Here is a 15565-nt window from a genome sequence, read left to right as displayed (position 1 = left end):
AGGATCCAATGGGATGAATGAGGAGAGCGCGGTCACTGGGAGCTTGGGGAATAGCCCTGGCTATTCCGCTGACTGCTGCCAGGGGCGGAGCTGTCACTCTCCGGATCTCGCTTACTCCTCGGAGGCCAGCTGACGCAAAGTCCTATCCCACCAATAAACAGGAGCGACGGAAGGCGCCAAGAGCATTAATCGGCTCCGACTACTGGCTGCAGCACCAGTTGCAACCTGCTCCCATCGCGGCTGCTCTGAGCGGGCAATGGGCACCCCGTTCGCCGTCATGTTGCTGCTTCTGATAGCTACCAGCGTCCTCCTCGTCCCCGGTATCACCTCCACGGCCCCGGGCCAAGACTCAAAGGCCACTCGATTCGTCTGCACCTCTGTGCCATTGGATGCAGACCCCAGCTGCCCGGTGCCAGCCGTGCCCATGCCAGTGAACACAGCCCAAGAGCAGGAGCTTCGTGCCACCGTCATGCAACTGAGGGAGACCATCCTACAGCAGAAGGAGACCCTGGGGAACCAGAAGGAGACCATCAAGGAGCTGACCAGTAAGCTGACCAGGTGCGAGAGTGCCCAGTTGGATGCCAAGTACATGGGCAGCCGCAGGAAACAGCATGTGCCTGGCAAAGACACCATGGGCGACCTGCCCCGTGATCACAGTCAAGTGGTGGATCACCTGGGCAGGACCATTCAAGCGCTGAAAAATCGACTCGGGAGTCTCGAGGTAAGACCGACAGGTAAAGGAGGGATCACTCCAGAGGGATCTTCCCGGGTTGCTAGACTCCTGTCGTCGGCCCCTCTCTCCTGGTGATATTCCGGTTCAGAAGCCGGCATGGGGTATTATGGATAGGCTGAGCAGTGCTGTCAAACCCCTGTTCTAGAGCTAGCATTACAACACCGGACCGAATGGTCTCCCCTATCAGGCGCGAAGGTGATTCGGTCCGGCAGTCAGCTGGTTTGCCCACGCAGCTAGGCCCGGGGAGCTCAGGCACGGAGAATGAATGGTCGGAGCTGTCCATGGTGCTGAATGAACCTCCCGTCCGTTCTATGGGTGCTGACCGAGCTTGCTCACATTGTGGCGGAATTGGAGACTTGAGAGGGGTGACAGAGTCCCTATAGCCTTCAGGATTGGACAGAGAACAACACAAATGGCTATAGCTCAATTATTTCAGTGGGCAGCACGTTGGATCTGTGGTTCATACCGCTGCCTTGCAGCACCAGGAACTCGGGTTCAATCCCAGCCTCGGGTGGCTGTCTAGGGAGTTCATACTTTCTGCGTGGGTTTGCTCCGGTTTCCTCCCGCAGTTCAAAGATGCGCAGGTTAGATGGATTGGTCATGCTAAATTGCTCATAATGTCCAGGGATGTGTGGGTTAGGTGATTAGCCATGGGAACTGCAGGGTTACAGGGATGGGGTGTGTCGGTGTGGACGTGTTGGACCGAATGGACTGTTTGCACACACTGTAGGGATTCTGTCAGTGTCAGAATGTAATACATGGCGCATGTGTTTTTGTATAATGAAAATAATTTGGCTTTGTGAATAGAGTGAAAACAAGAATGGGAAACAGTTACGCTCTCAGTGAGAGAAAATCTATTCACTTTCTTTGGCTGATCAAGGGTGTTTGCTTGAGCCGCTCTCCTGGGTTTTTGCCAGTGAGAGAGATGAAACTGGGTATTAACTTTGAACAAACGCATAGCGATCGGCCGAGGGATCTTTTTAAAAAAGCTGAACAGAAACTCACTCTATTTTGCATCGACATTGAAAATGCTATCACTGCAAGCTCAAGAACTACTCGTACTGTTTTCCTGGCAACACAAATCAGTCCACATGCTGTTTGAAAGTTGCGATCCAATTGATCGGACCCTGTTCTTTTCCCACAATGCTGCAGAATTTGCTACCAAGCATTAATCTAATTACAATTTGAAAGTTACAACGGTGTGTTTTGCACCATCTTTTTTCGCGCAGTGCAGTCAAAATGTCAGGTGTGATATTATCGTAATTAATGCAGCAAGCTATAGTACAGAAAACTACAGGTCAGGACATATTTACAACAGAGTCCTGCCAGAGTCTCACAGAAACCTAGCACTGGTCGACTAGCCTGAGATTAGTGCTCGCTTATGGCATTTAGGTCGCGGCAATTATTGCCATGACAATCAACAGAACAGCGTTGGTTTGAAGAGAACGGACGAATTTATGAAGTCTGTATTGATAACTTACTGGGAGTCAGTTATATGGGGTGAATATCGACAGAATTGGGGTGGTGGTGCCGGACTGCGGCAGGGTGAGGATGGGATTGCAAAATATGTCATTTATTTTCAACCGAGGCAGTTAAAAAGAATAAGGCTGATTAAAGATCAACTAGGGCGTTCCCGCATGGAGGCAGGAGCCTGCGGTACTTCGTGAATATATTGCTTCCGTCATTACTAAGAAAGAAGATGCGGTCCACGTTATGGTGAAAGAGGAGATGGCTAAGACACTTGAAGGTTTTACTATGATAAGAAGGAGGTATTGTTCAATGTCCCTGTATTTAAAGTTGACAAAGCACCAGGACAAAATGAGATGCATGCAAAGGCAAGTGAGAGTTGGAATTTTGCAGGCACTGCCCTTAATTTTCCAGCCTTCCTTAGACTGAGAGGTTGTGGTAGATGCTTGGAGAATTATAAGTGGTACAATTTTGTTCAAAAAAGGGCATAAAATAACTCAGCAACTGAAGTCAGTCAATTTAACCTTGATGGTATAGAAATTTCTGGAAGTGGCAATTTGGGACAAAATTAATAGTTGCTTGGACAAATGAGGTTTAATTAGGGAAAGCCAGTATGAGTTATTAAGGGCAAAACATGTTTAATTCATTGCTTGAATTTTTTTAAAAAAGGCAGCAGAAAGGATTAATCAGGATCATGCTGTTGATGATGTGTACACAGACTTCCAAAAACCATTTAATATGATTGTTGCATAACAGACTTGTGAGCAAAGTTATTTCTCATGGAGTGTGGGCATTACTGACTAGGCCATCATTAAATACCCTGGTGTAAGTGATGTTGAGCTATGGATACAAAATTTGTGAGTGTCAGAAAGTGAGGTGCAGTGACTGACAGTTGTTTTTTGGACTAAAGAAGGATGTATAGTGGAGATCTCCAGGATTAGCATCCCTGTTTTCCTCATAAATGTTTATGACTTAAACTTTAGAGTACAGGGCACAATTTCAAAATTTGTAGATGATACAAAACTTGGAAGTATCATGGACTTTGAGAAGGAAAGTGTAGAACTTATAATTAATATAGTCAGATAATTGGAATAGGTACAATTGGATGACATTTGATGCTGATAAGTGTGAAGTGTTTCATTTTGATTGGTAGAATCTGGGGAGACATTATAAAATAAGGGTGCAATTCTAAAAGAGAAGACCTGGATGTATATGTACATAAGTTATTAAAGGTGGCAGGAGAGGCTGAGAGAGTGGTTAATAGAGCATACATCATAATTGGATGTTATCACAGACAAAATCAAGAAAATTGTGTTTTTAGCAATGTTATGTATAAAACACTAGCTCAGCCTCAACTAGAGTATCATGTACAATTCTGGGCACCACATGAGGAAAGATGGGAGGGCATAATACAGACTGCAGAAAAGATTCAAAAGATTGCTTCCTGGGATGAGTAACTTCAGTTAGGTAGAAAGATTGGAGAAGTTGTGACTGTTCTTCATGGAGAAGAGAAAGTTGAAAGGAGGCTTGATAGAGGTATTCAAAATCATGAAGGATCTGCACAGAGTGATAGGGAGAAATTGTGGCTATTGGTGGAAAGGTCAAGAACCAATGGCCACAGATTTTAGATAATTCATAAACGAAGCAATGGAGACATGAGGAAATTGTTTTACAGAGTGGTTAAGATGTGGAAATGTAACGAAACAGATTCAATTGTGACATTCAAGGGGAAATTGGATAATTATCCAAAAAGGAAGGATGTTCAGGTTTATAGGGAGAAGGTGAATAAGTTACTCTTTCAGATAACTAATACAGGACAATGGACCAAATGGTCTTCTTCTGTAACTGTTGAATGAGTCTATGAATCAGGAAATCAATACTTCTGAATGTTGAAATATACGAATTGAATCAATAGTCTTTATTTGACTAGAATGTTGATTAATTGAAATTTCTAAATAGAAAAAAATCTATTCTAGGTTAAAGAAGAATTCTATCTTTTCAGAAATTATTATTCTGGAATTACTTAATATTAAAATCTGTTTTATTCTGTCACTTACCACCGTTCAATCTTTTGGTTCTGTTGATTCCAACTTGAAGGGATTATTGACTTTGAATCTTTTGGGGCATTAGGAACATTAATTGTTGATGCAAACTGTCCCACTCCAGGTCAATTTGTGTATCTTCATTAAATGTAAGCCAGCGCAGTCAAAGTACAAAGCATTTCAATAAATCCATGCATTATACCGGGCAAGTCAATACAATATATTCACACTTAAACAAAATAAGGTATTTGTTGTTTACAATTGAACTTGGTTGTTTGGCCTTTTCTTTTGGTTTCAGATGGTCACACTCTGACTTGAAAAAATCCCCTCAAATAGCATATTATATTGGAAAGTCTAGTAAAGAGGTCACTATCTGTTTCATCCATTGTGATAATCATATTTCCCAATGAGCCAATTAACTTGACTGCTACTAACATAAACAGTAACCTGTGTGTGTGTAATAGAATTTTTGTGTACTAAATAACATTTGCTCCATTAAGTTTTGTATGAAATGAGAAGTAGCTGATTGTAATCAGGGCCAACACATAGACTTTTCGTCTCCACATCCATTATATCAATTTTGTTTAGTTGAAAATAGACAACAATTTTTGAAGCATGCAGTGCATTCTGAACCTATTACTGCACTTATTCAATTTTAATTCAGTATTGTTTTTAATCACAAAGTAACTACTCTGACCATTATTTTATTGTATATTAGATATGGTACCGTCATGAAAATTGGACATTTTAGCAGTATGCTGTGATCAAACTCTATGCAAGGTGACTTTAAGATGGGAATCTAATCTTTATCCATGATTTCTTAAAGAAACATGGTAACATTTTTCTGGTTTAACTGAACTTAAATCACATTTACAATTTTAATTTTACATCAGCTGCACTACTTAAAACAAAAAATTACACTTCTTTTTAAATCTCCATATTAAATATAATGTTACCCATGGCAGTAATATATTTTATGGTTGATTACATAATGTACATCATCCATTCAATATAATTTTTGTGAATAGTGTATATATCATTGTATTTAATATGTATTTTGACAAAAAAAGTAAATAAACTCAATTGATAAAAGTATTTTCAAGCTTTATAGCTACAGATTTAAATAAAATAATAGATATTATTATGTAATAATCACACAATTTAGGTACAAGTTCTCCCAAGCTTAATTTAGATTTGATTAATTTGCTCTGTCGTAAAACTACATTGGGGGCAATCTTACACACTGGGCAGCTTTGCGATTGACCAGATATTCTACATTGAGAAATCTAAAAACCAAATAATGGGCAATAATACCACTTTAACAGGCTAAACATTCTATCAATGTTTTCATGCAATAGAGTATGGCTAAACTACTCGTATTCCTTCAACTGATGCTGTAGATTGAAAATTACTTAGTAGCAAACTAAACCTTAGCCTTTTCATGTCAAACTGTCTTTGCCAACTGATTTAATGATTTTTAAACAGATAATTTCCTTCATGAAAATATCAGGCAAGATAGTTTCATTAAAATGATATTAGATATTTGTGTTCTGAAATCAGACAATGTAATTTTAAGCCCTATAACAATGACAGAACTGACAAAAGGTAATATTTAAAAGAACAAAAACATTCAAACAGTCCTTGTTCCTTGATGTGAGGCTGTGCTGCAAAAGCTGGTGACTCTCAATTAGGAAGAACAGGAATGGGAGAATAACAGGAGTCAGTAATGGAACAAGTGAACTCCTAACAACAACATTCCAGAGGGACAGATCACTAAATTGAAAAATAGAATATCATGTGTTATTACAGAACCAGCTTATTCAATGGAATAACGCACACCCAGCCTACGATTATTCTTTTTGCAAAGCATTTCCCAACCGTTGCTCTATCAACAAAAACAGAGATTTTGAAAGAGTTATATGTGCAGGATGATCTGCAAAATATTAATGCCCATCCAGGAAGCTCCTGAAATATTGATATATTTTGGTATCCCGAATTCCACCCGTTAACACTGTACAGGAAAACAGTGCTGATGGAGTAAATGTTTCCTTTCCAACATTATTTAATTGCAACAATAGAAATAAATCCATTATTGTTAATAAATAGATACATCGGATGACTTCACAGGCCTCTCTCAGGATGATGACTTCGGTTTGAAAATTTATGAACTAAATAATAACTAAAATATCGAATGTATTGGTGTGTATAATGTGAATGACTAAACCATGTTTCAAAGCTTATTGGTCATGGTTTGTGTTCCTAAGACTGTGTTATATTTCTCAACAGCAGCAGACACACCCCAATTTTTCCAACCATACTTTCCCCAGTGACCTTCGTGAGCAGCTTCAGAGGAAGCTGGGGGATTTGGAAAGTCAACTGTTAAACAAAGTCTCTGAACTTGAGGATGAGAAGTATGTTCTTCTGAATGAGACAGCAGCCCATCGTTACAAGACAGAGTCTGCCCTCAATGCCTTGCATGAAAGGGTTACTGAACTAGAGAAAGGTATTGACTGAGCAAAATGATTCGAACGTTCACCATCAAGCAATGACTTTTGGTTATTTTAAAATAATGCTTATGTAGATTATTCATACTGAACCACATTCTGCCTAACATGATCAACTGAATGATTGCCCTTCCTTTTGTTTTACCTTTAACTAGTTATTCATTTACACTAAAATGCCAGTGTCAAATTCAGCTAATGCATAGTACTGCAAAACCAAACAGATGAAGTCTGTTGGATTGCTCCAAGTATTAATTGTCAAGTATTATTCACATATTAATTACATGACAAAGATAACCTTGAATATCTGTAGAATTTACTTGCAGTTTTGGCTCAGTGCTTGTATTCTTAGAACTTGTGTGTTCAAATATCACTGCAGAGACTTGAGCACATAATCTAAATTATCTAATCCAATGCAGTAGAGTCTTAAGAGTCATACAGCATGGAAACAAAAAAGATTCAAAAGTTTGCTTCCTGGGATGAGGAACCTCAGTTATGTAGAAAGACTGGAGAAGTTGTGACTGTTCTTCATGGAGAAGAGAAAGTTGAAAGGAGGCTTGATAGAGGTATTCAAAATCATGAAGGATCTGAACAGAGCAGATAGGGAGAAATTGTGGCTATTGGTGGAAAGGTCAAGAACCAGTGGTAACCGATTTTAGGTAATTCACAAAAGAAACAATGGCGACATGAGGAAATTTTTTTACGGAGTGGTTAAGATGTGGAAATGAAATGAAACAGATTCAATTGTGACATTCAAGGGGAAATAGGATAATTATCCAAAAGGAAGGATGTTCAGGTTTATAGGGAGAAGACTGTCTAATCTGATGCGGTAGAGTCATACAGCATGAAAACCGACCCTTCGGTCTAACCAGTCCCAACCTGCCTGTGCTTGGCCCATATTCCCCCAAACATTTTCTATTTATGTACTTATCTAAATGTCTTTTAAATCTTGTAACTGTATCCGCATCCATCACTTCCTCTAGAAATTCATTCCACCCACAAACCACTCTCTGTGTACAAAAATTGCTCCTCATGTATTTTTTAAATCTTTCTCCTCTCACCTTAAAAATATGACCCCTAGTCATGAAATCCCCCACCCTAGGGAAAAGATACCTGCCATCCACCTTATACCCCTCACGACTTTATAAACCTCTATAAGGTCACCTCTTAACCCCCTATCCTCCAGTGAAAAAATATTCCAGCCTATCCAGCCTTTCTTTAAAAGCATACGTTTACACAATACTTATGTAAGTACTCTTGGAAGTACCATTTTTCAGATGAAACAATAAACTGAGGTGTTGTTTGTCCATTCAGATGAGTGTAAAAAAAATCCATAAGCATTATTTAGATGAAGATGGTTTTCAATCAAGACCACAAAAAACTGCTTATTATCACAATGTTATTTGTGGGAGATAGTTGTATGCAAATTGATTGATGCCTTTCCTACATTGCAATTATCACCATACATCAAAAACTTTTCATTAATAGCAAAGTGCTTGTAGATGATTTGAGGATGTGTGAGGTATTGTGAAAATGTAAGGATTTTCTTCTATATATTCCCATTGCAACTACATATATCTCTAATCAACAAGCCTTACATTGCAGAGTGATTTCAACAGCTCAGTAGCACAATGCAGACCTGACAATGAAGTACATGATCAAGTAAACTGCTTTGCTACAAAAAAGACAATTCCTTGAATAAAGGCATCAGATAATCATGACCAACTGACTTATAAAATTATAAATTATTGTTCAGAAACTATGATTTGAAGTTATAGCGTCTGTAGAAACTAAGCTACTTCACTAGTGTCTGATATAATTGTTTAATCATTTTTTGTCCACAATAGAGAGCAGTGGCTTTAAGTCACCTGATGATTTCAAGGTGTCGCTACCTTTGCGAACTAATTACCTGTTCGCCAGGATAAAGAAGAGTCTCCCTGAAATGTATGCCTTTACAGTGTGCATGTGGATCCGCTCCAGGGCATCGTCTGGTATTGGAACACCCTTCTCTTATGCTGTGTCTGGACAAGCTAATGAAATTGTGCTAATTGAATGGGGAAAAAATCCAATTGAATTACTTATTAATGACAAGGTGTGTATCACTTATCAATGATATATTAAATGCACAATGTAACTGATCATATTATTGAGAGAACATTTAAACAGACAAAAATACATTTAAGTAATATTAACATTTTAGTCAAATATTTAATTGCTAGCTTCAAATGTTGACCAGTTTAAAAGTTAACCTTTCCATTGTTATTATCTTATGGAATAAACTGTTAACAAGCAGAAAATATTTTGACTCTAGCTGCTGTCCCTAAATCCCTCTGCTTTTCTATATAATTTTTTCACACCTTCAAAGCCTCTTCAAAACATTTACATTGCACCATATGCACCACATCCATAGTTATCTCCCTTAACTGTGTCTCCCAATTTTGTAAATTCCATCACTGGGAAATTTACTAGGTTAATGACACTAAGTTATCATGGACACTTAGATATTCCAACTGGTGAGTTAAAAATGAGATGAATGCTGTTGTAAAGCACTTTGTGTAGAAGATTGGGATTAGTTGATCTTTGCTGCTTTTTGTGTCATGATTTTGCCTTCAGAATATTGTGACCATTTGATATCAACCAATGAGCTAAATGCTTCCATTCTATCAGCTAGAATTTGTTTTAACAGCTTATTGGTTTGGCCCAATTTTGCCCTTTTCCCCCTGTATTTGGTGACTGTAAGTGAGTTGTCTGCAGCTCAGTCTTGTGCTTTGGGGAAATCAAACCCATTGTTTTTAATCCTTGCCACACACTCTGTTCCTTAGACACTAACTCCATCTCACACGCTGGTCATTATCTGAGGCTTAGCCAGACCAGTCATTCTTGCCATCTTATTTGATCCTTGTGAGCTTCTAATTCCATATCTGCTTTACTACCAGCACTGCCCATTTCTATCACTGTAATATCAACCCAGCTCATCTTAATCCAGCTGCTTGTGAAAACCTCTTCATTCTTTTGTAGCTAGATTTAATGATTCTAATATATTCCTAGCTAACATCTTATGTCCTCTGTGGAACACATTCAGAACACTGCTGTCTGCATTATAACTTAAACCATGTCCCAATTACCCAGTGTCCCTGCCTCTGCAGACCTACATTAACTCCCATTTTGGGAAACTTTTGAATTCAAAAATCTAATTCTTGTTTTCTCTACCTTCCATGGCCTTGCCCTTTCCAATTTCTATAACATATGCCATCCCCACAGCTCTCTGAGATCTTTCACACCTCCAATTCTGGCCTCTTGAACATCCCAAATTTTATATTGTTAAATTGGCAGTGGGGCTGCCATGACATCACTGGGACCCTCCTTGCCTAGTTGTCTTTACTGCCAATAAGCTAACATGCTAATTGATGATTGTACCAGGAAAACTCATTACTCCAATTTAACAGCCTCCCACCACTACTGTTTCTCCCATGTCAGGGTTATTAAAATTCCCCACATCTGCCATGATTTTCTATATTCCCCAAATCCCTAGATGAACAACTGCTCTCTGGCATCCACTTCCAGGTGTCCAATATTCTCTCTAAGATTCAAGTCCCACCGGGTCCAGAGGTGTGTAATACCATCTCTGAACAGGGATAATTAGAAAATATCTAATTAGCCAATGCAAAAATCAGCTAATACTTTTTATTTTTAAGAACCATTTAGGCAAAACAACACTAAATGTTGTGAATGTGCATGAAAACAAGCTCTTGTGTGTGTAGATCATTGACCTTATCCTAAGTATTTCATCAACAGGTTGCCCAGCTGCCAATCAATATTAATGATGGCAAATGGCATCATATTTGTATAACATGGACCACCAGGGATGGCATGTGGGAAGCTTTTCAGGATGGCCAATCACAAGGCACAGGAGAGAATCTGGCACCTTGGCATCCTATCAAAGCAGGTGGTGACTTGATCCTGGGACAGGAGCAGGTGAGTGTTACTCTGTGTCCATAATAATGATTCGCACAGTTGGGTAAAACAAACATGATGTAGCAATAAGGATCAATAGAATTAAATAAAAATTACATGCCCTTCTGAAAAAGTGTTGTTTAAATAAAGCTTTTTTAAGGAGAAAGGTTAGATTTCTTTTCTATATGCTTTGGACACTGTCAGATCCCAAATGTGCAGCATTCAACAGTACTGCACTGGAAATTTCAGATTGGATTTTTTTGTTTTAAGTCTCTGTGTGGGACTTTAATCCGTGATGCTCTGACTCAGAGGTGAGTATGCTACCTCTTCATGTAACATTATTACAGAACAATTTGAGACATAAAAGGTGGTATGTGAAATGCTTGGAAGAAACATAACTTTGAAAGTGTAGCTCCCAGAACTCTGTATGGTTTCCTCCCATTATGTAGGCTAACAGAGAGAAACTACACGAGCAACAGTCAAAATGTTGCTGTGCGTAGGAACAATGTTATCAAGCAAAAGCGAGCAAGTAGAGGTGAAACACACATTAAGTTTATTCAAGGGACTGAATGGCTATCTTATGTGTATATGAACCTAGTGACTTCATACTAGCAAATATCCCAGTGGAAACTTGTAGGTCATAGCACTAAAACAGTGCTACAGAAACTCATAGAATCATGCAACACGGAAACAGACCCTTTGGTCCAACTAATTAATGCCGAACATAATCCCAAACTAAACTAGTCCCACCTGCCTGCTCCTGGCCCATTTCCTCCAAATCTTTCCTATTCGTGTACTTATCCGAGTAACTTTTAAACATTGTAATTGTACCCATATCCACCACTTCCTCAGGAAGTTCATTCGACACATGAATCACTCTCTCTGTGCAAAAAAAAATGCCCCTCAGGTCTTTTTGAAATCTCTCTCCTCTCACCTTAAAAATGTGCCACCAGTCTTGAAATCCCCCATTCTAGCTACAATTTTTCTTTTATTCGTTCACAGGATGAGGGTGTCACTGGCCAGGTAGCATTTATTTCTCATCCCTAATTGCCCACTGGGTAGTTAAGAGTCACATTGCTATGGGTCTGGAGTCACATGTAGGCTAAACGGGGCAAGGATGGCAGTTTCCTTCCCTAAAGGACATGAGTGAACTAGTTGGGTTTTTCCCAACAATTGGCAATGGATTAAATGGGCACTTGTATTGAATGCACTGTAGTGATCATTTGTACGTGAATTTATTCTTATCTAGGACACAGTTGGAGGGAGGTTTGATGCGACACAGGCGTTTGTTGGAGAACTGAGCCACTTCAATATCTGGGACCGCATCCTCACTCCAGAAGACATCAGAAGCATGGCCAACTGTTCTGCTAACCTGGCCGGCAACATCATTCCCTGGATTGACAACAATGTGGTTGTGAATGGTGGAGCCACTAAGTTGCCACTGGAGACTTGCAAAGAGCGCTTGGTTAGTTCCTGATCACTGGTCAGGATTCACTTAAGTGCCGGTTTCTTTTCATACAGACAACTTTCTGTGATATGGTGAAACGTATATTCTTTTCCCCAGCTGAATTTGCCCTTCCTGGGAGGGAGCAATGACTGTGGTATTCTATTCTGTCTTTCAAACTAAATGATGCTGTCAGCCATATATCAGTAGGTAGCACACTCGTCAAAAGGTGATGTGTTTAGGCCCTAACCAGACACTTAAACATAAAAAATCCAAGAGAACATCCCCGGTGCAGTCTTGCAGGAGTGTTGCACATTTAGATGTGCCATTTTCAAGAGAGGGAATGAACAGAGGCCCTGGTCATTTACTTTAATGGGTGCTATAACATCTCTCAACACTATGTGAAGATGACCAGTTGAGAACTGTCCCTCCCCATTCCCTACCTATCATGTTGAATATTTATCCACCAATTAATATCACTAATAAGTAGGAAACCTGATTACTATCAAATTCCTGTTTGTGGGATCTTGTTGTGCACAAAATGGCTGATGTCCTTCCTACATTATTACAGTCACTGCAATTCAAAACAAACTTAATTGGCTACAAAGCATGTCTGGACATTTCAAGGTCACAAAAGGCACTATATAAATATGAGTTCCTTTCTTTCTGATGAGCACAACTGTCTGGGAAGATATTGCTGCCTGAAATGTTAATATTTCGAAAGCTGATTGATTTGTATTGTGTTGCACGCTTATCGCTATTGCCCAGATTTTGCAATCATCAGCAAAGATACTGACCTTGAATAAATTTGCCCACAAAGTTCAGATCTGGTTTGGATTCCCCTTTCTCAACTTAAGTTTGAATCTAACAGGAAGTCAAGGGGGTTCCTTGGTTTCCAGTCATAATGATGCTATCAAACAGAGTAGACATCCAATCACATTAAAGTATTTTCACAAACAGCAAACTAGGAAGTCAAAATACAATGATTATCCTTCACTTTTAGCTATATCTTTCAGAGGCCAAATTAAAGACTAAGAAGTACACATGGGCTTGGGTTAAATGTTTAAATATCACAAAGTTTTTTAAAAAGATCTTTAAGAACTTATGGGGTGGTTTTAAAATGAAGAAATGTGATGTTCTACAAATAAATTACTCTTCCAGGGCCAGAGAGGTTTTCCGGTGACAATTATGAACTTAGTACACCATCAAAAATCCATATAAACATCATTCATCAAGGTGTAATTTTTACAACTTTCACTGTGAAATTAATAGCAAAAGGAGCAAATTATTGTTGGTTCTGTAATGTATACTTGAGTGCAGTCTGTGGGGACTTCAACAATGCATCCTATGAGGAAGCGTGGATTACTGACAGCAACATCTGGATTTCCATGTTTAGCTGCTCACACGTAGATTCCTGGAGCTACTGTAGGTTTTAGAGGCGTAATGAAAGTGAATACTGACACTTCATTATCATTACTATCGCAAAGTCAATCTTTCTAGTATTCCCACTTCTATGTCACAGAATTCAGCTGGGGAAAAGAGGAGCTATAGAAACCTTCCCGTTGTAACATGTTCTCTGTTTTGCAGTCACTTTATCTGCTAGTAGTCACAGGGCAAATAGATAGTTCAGCCAAACAAAGTAGCACAACTTTTTCACACTATTGCTTTTATTCTTGATGATTGAGGAAAGCCAAAGCTTATTGTTTTCTTGCATTAATGTCATTTTCTGTACATATCTGATGAAATACAGAGTAAATAACCAACTGTTTTAATTAATGGGATGACAACTTGTAAACCTATTTTCATCATCTTCAACAAACAGACTTTTTTAAAATTGATCACCTGAGAATCATGGATTTAAATTAGTTTTATTCTGAATTTGAATGGCTTTATTAAATGCTTTGTGCCAAAGGTACTTTATCCAAATTTCAGATGATGTAAAGCACTTTTTTTAAAGACTGATATGCTTTAAAAATGTGAGACTAGCTTGTCTTCTGTCCTTCAGATGTGACTTGTTATACTGTTTGTGCTATTTTCAGCTCACCAAAAACACTGAAACCACAGACTCTCATTCAAAGGCCTTTCTGCTATGGTAGTAGGTGGTTTGACCTTGAAGAGCATCTTTTAGGTGTCCAGTCCTGTCCTCACATGTGCATTCTCAGTTGGAACTAGAAATTCAGGCTGACATTTCTTCATCTCCTACCCTCCTCACCCAGGATACTTGGGCTAATTCTAACATTCCCAGCTCTGTGTGCCATTAGCAAACCCAACCCAAGCTCAGCATTAAATGCAATTGTTTCTGGTCTCGACATTGTGACTTCCCTTACTGAACCCTAAAAAGGGCATGAAACTCCCTTGAAAAGGAATAGAAAAAGCAAATAATGTTAGATGCAACTTTCAGTCAAATGGGGTTGCAAAGTGAATGGAAGAATGTGGATATCATGCCTGCTAGAAACCTGTATGAAGTTAAAATGACCTGTAATTCAACAGCGTCTCTATTTGAAGATAACTGCTGTTGATTAAAGGAGGTAGTTGGCAAAAACCATGCTATTTATACTTTGTGAAATAGTGACAGAAGCAAAGAATCTCATGCTTTTAAGATGCAGATATTTCCCACCATGTAAGATAGAGGGGCTTAGAAATAGAACATTTGCTGACTGGACTTTGCTGGAGCTGATAGCAAGTGAGAGTGAAACAGTTCTTGGGTAGGAGCACAAAACAGGCAACTAACCATCAACAGGCAGCACATCACCATTTACCAGATGGAAAAACAAAGTTAGTAAGTTTGGGTAGTATTGCTGTCAGAACCATTCATTCCCACTTTTACTCCAATTGATTTACCTGACCAAGCCTGGAATGGGGTAGGCATTAAATATAATTACACAAGTAATTACAGTCAATAGGCTAATTTATTCTATAGTGTTCTCTTCCATTTCTGATGCTATTGAGATTTACAGATGACACCTTAGTGTCTATTACATAGCACTCTAGGTGCTGGGTGTTGATAGGATACTTGACCTTGTGAGTGGTCACAGCTAAAATCAGTCCAGTTCTGCATGATACCCATACATGCTCACCTTCCATTTCAAGTTACTGAGACATTATAAGGAATGGAGGCACTCACCAATTTATCCCCTTTCTCCATAACAAAGATCAATTGTGGAATTTCCAGCTGAGATTAACAGAGAATTGCCATCCTTAAAGGGAACAGCATGACCCTGGGGCAACGCATTTCTCATCGAGGAAAACAATTAGCATCAAAACATACAAGATCTGAGCTGCAAAAATCAGTCTATTTGGCTCATCATAGGTAGTAGGAACTGCAGATGCTGGAGAATCTGAGATAACAAGGTGTAGAGCTGGATGAACACAGCAGGCCAAGCAGCATCATAGGAGCAGGAAGGCTGACGTTTCGAGCCTAGAC

The 15565-nt window shown here is 39.2% G+C and overlaps 1 protein-coding gene across 1 annotated transcript; it reads left to right on the top strand.

The window, feature by feature from the left end:
* The first annotated feature begins 269 nt into the window (after positions 1-269).
* On the top strand, positions 270-13899 carry nptx2b (neuronal pentraxin IIb). Its single transcript, XM_020511252.2, has 5 exons — positions 270-721; positions 6529-6745; positions 8591-8835; positions 10539-10718; positions 11947-13899. Exons 1-5 carry the CDS (start codon positions 278-280, stop codon positions 12172-12174), a joined length of 1314 nt encoding a protein of 437 aa, XP_020366841.2. The 5' UTR covers positions 270-277; the 3' UTR covers positions 12175-13899.
* Positions 13900-15565: the final 1666 nt, after the last annotated feature.

Source organism: Rhincodon typus, chromosome 21, assembly GCF_021869965.1.
Source record: "Rhincodon typus isolate 14 chromosome 21, sRhiTyp1.1, whole genome shotgun sequence".
NCBI lineage: Eukaryota > Metazoa > Chordata > Chondrichthyes > Orectolobiformes > Rhincodontidae > Rhincodon > Rhincodon typus.
Note: the sequence above shows the minus strand (reverse complement) of the source record. Positions and strands in the feature narration are given on the sequence as shown.